This window comes from Prionailurus bengalensis, chromosome A2 (assembly GCF_016509475.1).
Source record: "Prionailurus bengalensis isolate Pbe53 chromosome A2, Fcat_Pben_1.1_paternal_pri, whole genome shotgun sequence".
Classification (NCBI taxonomy): Eukaryota; Metazoa; Chordata; class Mammalia; order Carnivora; family Felidae; genus Prionailurus; species Prionailurus bengalensis.
The window spans coordinates 156,133,387-156,139,664 of NC_057348.1; the positions used below are offsets into that span (position 1 = coordinate 156,133,387).

Below are 6,278 nucleotides of genomic sequence, written 5' to 3' on the forward strand. Positions count from 1 at the left end.
CAGTACGTGGCCTGCTTGGGCCACTTGGCGGCGCTGCGGGTCCACTGAGGGAGCCACTGAGGGAGCCACTGACGGCAGCAGGTGGGAGCGGGAGGATTGAGGGGAAGTGGTGCCCTGGTGAGCATCAGGAGATAGCAGGTGAATCGGAGTTGTGCTGGCACGGGAAGGGTTGATCAGAATCTTCCCACGGGAACTGATGCCACAACAGGGAGCTACGAACTCCACGTTTCTTGGTGTAAAGGCATCTCTCGGAGCCTCCACTGGTGCAGTGTGACCAGCTTCAGGGATGCAGCCTGCATAATCCAAGCCAGGTGCAGAGAGAGGAGCACGGAGGAAAACAGAGAAGCTGCGGGGGATGGCCACCTGGTCCGACCCTGCCCGGCCCGGCTTAGCACGGCCAGCACACCTGCCCAGTAGGCCTCTGGACAAGACGGAGGGGGCCGTGCATCCGCTGAGCCCGTCCAGGCAGTGCAGGGTGCCTGCCGGAGCCTACACAAGGACAGTGACGCCAGAACAGTGACGTCACAGGCAAGCCCTCCAAACAGAGAAAAGGGAGGAGACCGGAGCCCTGAGTAGGAAGATGGCGCGTCCTGTCCTGCCTGAGTCAGCCAGGGGCATCCAGCTGTTCTGCTGTGTGGCCCTCTGTCTCCTGGGGACAGGTGAGTCTTGAGTTCAGGTGGGACACCCCCTGAACTGCTGCTAGAATCTTCAGACTCCTTCCTGGGCCACGTTGTCAGCCGCTATCTCCTTCCTCCACAGGTCCAGCGGGTGCTGGAGTCACCCAGTCCCCCAGACACCTGGTCAAAGGCAGCGGGGGGAAGGCCATCCTGAAATGCCATCCTATGTCTGGACACAGAAGTGTGAGCTGGTACCAGCAGGCCCCGGGGCAGGGCCCCCAGTTCCTCATTGAGCTCTTTGACCAGGAGACGAGAGAGAAAGGAAACCTCCCCAGTCACTTCTCCGTCGAACAGTTCAGTGACTACAGCTCCCAGCTGAACATGAGCTCCCTGGAGCTGGGAGACTCAGCCTCGTATCTGTGTGCCAGCAGCTTAGGCACAGCCCTGCTGCATGACTGGCTCTCCGTACTCAAACTTTCCTGTCCCAGCTGAGGATGTAAGAGGGAGGGGGGAAGGGGGCCTCAGCCAACTTCCAGGGATGCTTCCAGTTTTTTCCCAGCACTCTGCCTTGCTGAGCTCAGCCGGAGCACTCCTGAACATTTTGGGGCCCAGATTCCGTGAATATTCTCACGGTCCCTAGCCAGTGTGAGGAGCTGCTGCGTTTGTGCTAGAGTGTCTGCGTACGATACATGTTTTAATGCAAGATAGACATTAGTGTGTCTGTTTCACAGATGAGGAAATTCTCCGGATGCCATATTATAGATAAGAAAGAAACAGTAGCTCATGGGCTTTCCATAGATGTCGTATGTCAAGTAGAAGAGGTAGGAGTCAAATCTATGTCTCCGTGCCTCCGAAATCAACATTTCCCTAAAATTCCATGGTGTCTCCTGGGCCTTAGTCACTATGACGTAGCAGAGCACCGTCTCTTCCACTTCAGGACCAGCTGAGCTGTGGTGGGGAGGTCACACGTCACGATGTGGGGTGACCGTGGCTATTGCCTCCCCCGCTTCTAGGACTAGCTTCCAGCCAGAGAATGTGTGTTTGTCCTGTGTTAATCCTGTCTTAGTTCCACTAGAGTGGGGCCAGGGTATCCCCCAGTACAGGAGCTAAGTGACTAGGGGGCTCCCAGCCTATCAGAGGATTCAGCCAAGGAAACAAGAGCTCTCTGGGAATTTTAAGCAGAACGAGAGTTAACAGGGGAGGAGTGCTTTTAAGCCATTGGGAGTTCTGGAGGGCGGGGAGGTCTCCGGAGGCTGCCGCTTGCTCCCACACCTAGCCCTTTCGGTCAGAAAAGTTGAAATTGCGACTTCTGCCCAGGTCCGTACCTGCAGAAACCAGAAAGTACGAGTGGGGCAGGGGCAGAGAGTGGGTGGAGAGAGAGACTCCCAAGCAGGCTACGTACGCACTTTCCGTGGAGAAAGTTCATCAGTGCATCCTGCATCAGTGCAGGGCTCGAACTCACGAATCGTGAGCTCGTGACCTGAGCGGAGGCTGGGTGCTTAACCGACTGAGCCACCCAGGCGCCCCAAGGTGCCCTATACTTAAGTACATTATTTCAATTATTTTTCTTAAGACCCATGTGAGATAGAGCAATTTACCCACATTGCAGGTGAAAATGCCGGTTGTTAGAGTTCAGGTGATTTGCTGAAGGAGACACAGCACGCAGATGGCGAATTAGCACACCAGCCTAGGCCACGCCGACCCTACCGCTGCCCCTTCTGCATTTTGGTAGAGGGAGACATCTTCACGACTGGAACATTGGCCCAAAAGTGCCTTTCAGAAACACCGGTGCTGACACAGTCCTTGACTCGCCTTTCAGCTGGGAAGCTACCTGCCGAGGAGGAATTCGGATGCTTGTTACTTTCTGTCTGTTCGTATTCTGACCTGCCTTGGACGGGCGACCTGGGAAAATATTTGGCTGGGTTTTCCCACTTGTAAACTGACGCCAATAATATGTGTCTTGCAGAGACTTTATGCAAGGAAAAAAATAAAACAAATTCCCCAAGACAAAGCGTAGGTCCAAGAAGTCTTAGTTCCTCTGCTAATTCTGATAAATCTCTGGTCTGGCACAATTATTTACTGGGTGAAATTGTGGGATCATAAGGCGGCACGGACTACTCTTGCCTGACTCACCTGTGTTCCAGACACAAAGTCATCTGAAACGTAAATACAGTCGTCTGAACATTATTATGTGAAATTCGCCTCAAAGAGGTGCCACTTAAGGGAATGCAAGAATGAGGCCTATGACAGCACTTGGTGTTTGATATTAAGTCTGATATGCAGGAAGGTATGGTGCTTCCAAAAAGCTGTGGCTTCGGTGGCCACACAAAAGGTCTGATGGAAGGGACAGTTTCGACAGTTTCCAGGGGTGCCCTGGTGGCTCAGTCGGCTAAGCGTCCAACTTCGGCCCCGGACGTGAGTTGGACCCCCACGTTGCGCTCTGTGCTGACAGCTCAGAGCCTGGAACCTGCTTCGCATCCTGTGTCTCCCTCTCTCTCTGTCTCTCTGCCCCTCCCCCACTTGTGCTCTGTCTCTCTCTGTCTCTCAAAAATGAATAAACGTTAAAAAAGAAAGGGACAGTTTCATTCAAGAGAGTCCGGTATGGTGGAGCCTCTAGTGCCTTCTGCCCCGCCTCTGATTTCAGCCTCCACTGCTGTGCACAGTACGTTCATGCAAGTCTGTCTCTGTTCACCTTGTGCTGACGGCACCCCTCGTATGCATCCCGGGATCCCTCTGCTTTCTGCCCCAAGGCCGTCTGACATCACAGGAGCCCGCTTAGCCCGTACAGAAGGGCAGCCAGAGCCGCAGGGGTGCCGATACTCCTGAAGCAACACGAGCCCAGACATGAAAGCTCCAGTGTCCGCATTCAGGGGGAAAATTTAGGGAGGCATTTCATGGGCTTCTCAGAAGGTCCCGGTGCAATCCGTCTCCTCTTGCCCCAACACATCCTCAATATTGTACCTTTATCCTGTTTCATCCTGCTGCTCTCTGACAGTGATAGAATGAAGTGACCATCACAAGACCTTTCCCTTTGGAAGAGATGGCCATTTTTCTTTCATTCATATTGCCATCCATCCGTTCAAAGTCTTATAGTAACATATAGGAATGAATCTTTTCCCAGTTCATTTCGGTTCATTTTGAACTCCCAACAGACTCATATGGGTCTCTGCTCCCTTGAAGCTCCAAAGCTATCAGAAACTGAATAGACTAGGGTTATGTTTATAGGAGGAGAGTCTGCCTGGACTTTCTTCATGAATTCAACAAATACTTATTGAATGCCAGTGCAAAGCAGATCCAGGTTTTATAGAGCCTAAACCTTATACATTTCAGGGTGCTCTTTGCAAAAGAGGATAGAAATTTTTATTTTAAGTCTCAGAAAGATCCTGGGCAAATGAGAAGGGCCTGAAGTTATTCATTAACTTCACGGACAGCCCACCCTTGACTGTTCACCATGTGTACGAAGTGTTCCAGTGTTTGGGAAACACAAGTGCAAAACAAAACAAAAACACAGACAAATCTTCGAGATGAGGTCTATATTTTTAGCAAATTTTGTGATGAATTCGTGACTCAATATTTAACTAATTTAAAAATAAATTTGACAAGAAATATTCATGGTAAATGCTTAACTCACTAAAGAAATTAGCTATCATTGAGAATACCGATATTCTGGGTGGACCATACTTTATCGTAAGAACAATCCTTAGATCTATGGGATTCCATGTACCCTACGCCCAAGAATGTGAGTCCTGATGGAAACACTCCCCCTTTTTGCACTGACCTAGCCATGGGAAGTAGGCTTCTTTGCTGTGTGGTTCTTAGGCTAACGGGACCGAGTCCTGGGCGTAGAGGGGAAAGTCCTTCCTGGGTTTGCCAGGCCCCAGCCACAAGCCTTTCTGTGTGGTACTACACAGCCTCCACCCGTGTCTGATTTCTTATTCCATGTCCTTTCTCGTTACTGTGTGACTGTAGGAATTACCCACCAAGAGTATGTAAGACATGCAGTCACAGAAATAGGGAAGCTTCACACCGAGAAACAACCGACATATGAAATAACACTACGTACTGGGGTTGACTACCTATAAGTTTTACACTGCAGCAAATTTAGGATCCCACCAATATTCACCCATGTGGTGGGTGCAAGACCTTCTGAATGGAGACAAAACATCAAGCATGTGTACTGCTCGATGAGGATCTCATCCATGAGGCTAATGAGCTCCCTCTTTTTTTCAAAGAAAGCACAGCCATGGAACTGAAGTGGTCCAGTGCCCCGTGGCCTCCTCTGAAACAAAGGAGGAATCCTACTCATGACAGCACAAAGACCTAGATACAGATGGCAGGGCTCCCATCGATCAGTGATCTGTGAGACAACATAAAATAATTCTTCAAATTCCAACGACCCTGACCTTGATACTTTGGAAACTTTCCGGGCAGGGTTATTTTAAACAAAACAAAACCAAAAAAACAAAACAAAACAACAAAACAAAACAAACACCATAGGCTGACACCCAATTATCTAGAGTTAAGGCAAAGAGAAAGACTAGTGAAAGGTGTTTGGAGGCAAATTTTGAGCAGAAAAGTCACAAAAGTACCAAGAGCATTATAATACTATTTCTTAGTCTACAGAAATTGTATGAAAAATTGCTACAATATACAAGTAAGGAATTATATCATTTTTCATAGAAGAACGAGTTTCCTTACTAAAAGGCAGAGGAAAAGCATATACACCTGTAAGACTTCTTCAAAAAGCACACTTACAAATCCTTCCCTTGCTGAGACATTCAACTTCGTATATGTTAATGATTTGCTCCTGTGGGGAAGGGGTGGGGCAGGGTAGCTCTGCAGCTTGAGCGTTTGTCAAGGACAGTGATGTCACGGAGTGACCGAGAACCCCAGTTCTATCTCCCCAACACAAAACTGGGAGACAGAAGATCTTGCCCTTCACCAGAAATGGTCACCAGGCTCTTCTTTGGGGCTGTTCTTTGTCTCCTGTGGGCAGGTGAGTACGGGACGGCTCCATTCCCTGGAGTCCCCGACACCCAACACAAGCCTTCCTCCAGAGATGACTTTAGTCTGTATCACTCTCCTTTACAGGACCCATGGATGCTGAAATCACCCAGAACCCAAGATACAAGGTCACAGGGACAGGAAAGAGGGTGATTCTAAAATGTGACCAGACTGAGAACTATGATTATATGTACTGGTATCGACAAGACCCGGGGCACGGGCTGAAGCTGATCTACTATTCAAACGGTTTTGACAGCATTAACAGAGGAGATGTCCCCGATGGGTACACTGTCTCTAGAAAAAATATGGAGGATTTCCCCCTCGTACTGGAATCGGCCACTTCCTCCCAAACATCTGTGTACTTCTGTGCCAATAGTTACTCCACAGTGACACACAGCTGCCTCCTCTCTGCACATAAAGGGTGGTTAGAAACACTGAGTTACCCTGAGCTCGCAAGGCCTGGCCCAGACCTTAGCATCCAGTGTTGCCGTCCATCCCTCGGCCAGTCTCACCGCGACTGGAAGTCACCCTAACATCCTTGGTTTGTTCTTTCTCTCTCCTGCTGGTCTCTCTTTCTGCTGGCAGAAAGAAAAATACACCTTTAGTTGAGGTACATGAAGAGTCTCTTGACAATCTCAGAGCCCCCACATTCCTCCC

At 49.7% G+C, this 6,278-nt stretch overlaps 1 gene segment (V, D, J or C); it reads left to right on the forward strand.

Annotated features, from left to right (window-relative positions):
• The first annotated feature begins 397 nt into the window (after nucleotides 1-397).
• Nucleotides 398-2,628, forward strand: LOC122488432. The segment is given in 2 exon segments: nucleotides 398-659; nucleotides 760-2,628. Coding segments are annotated over 2 exon segments (429 nt in total).
• Nucleotides 2,629-6,278: the final 3,650 nt, after the last annotated feature.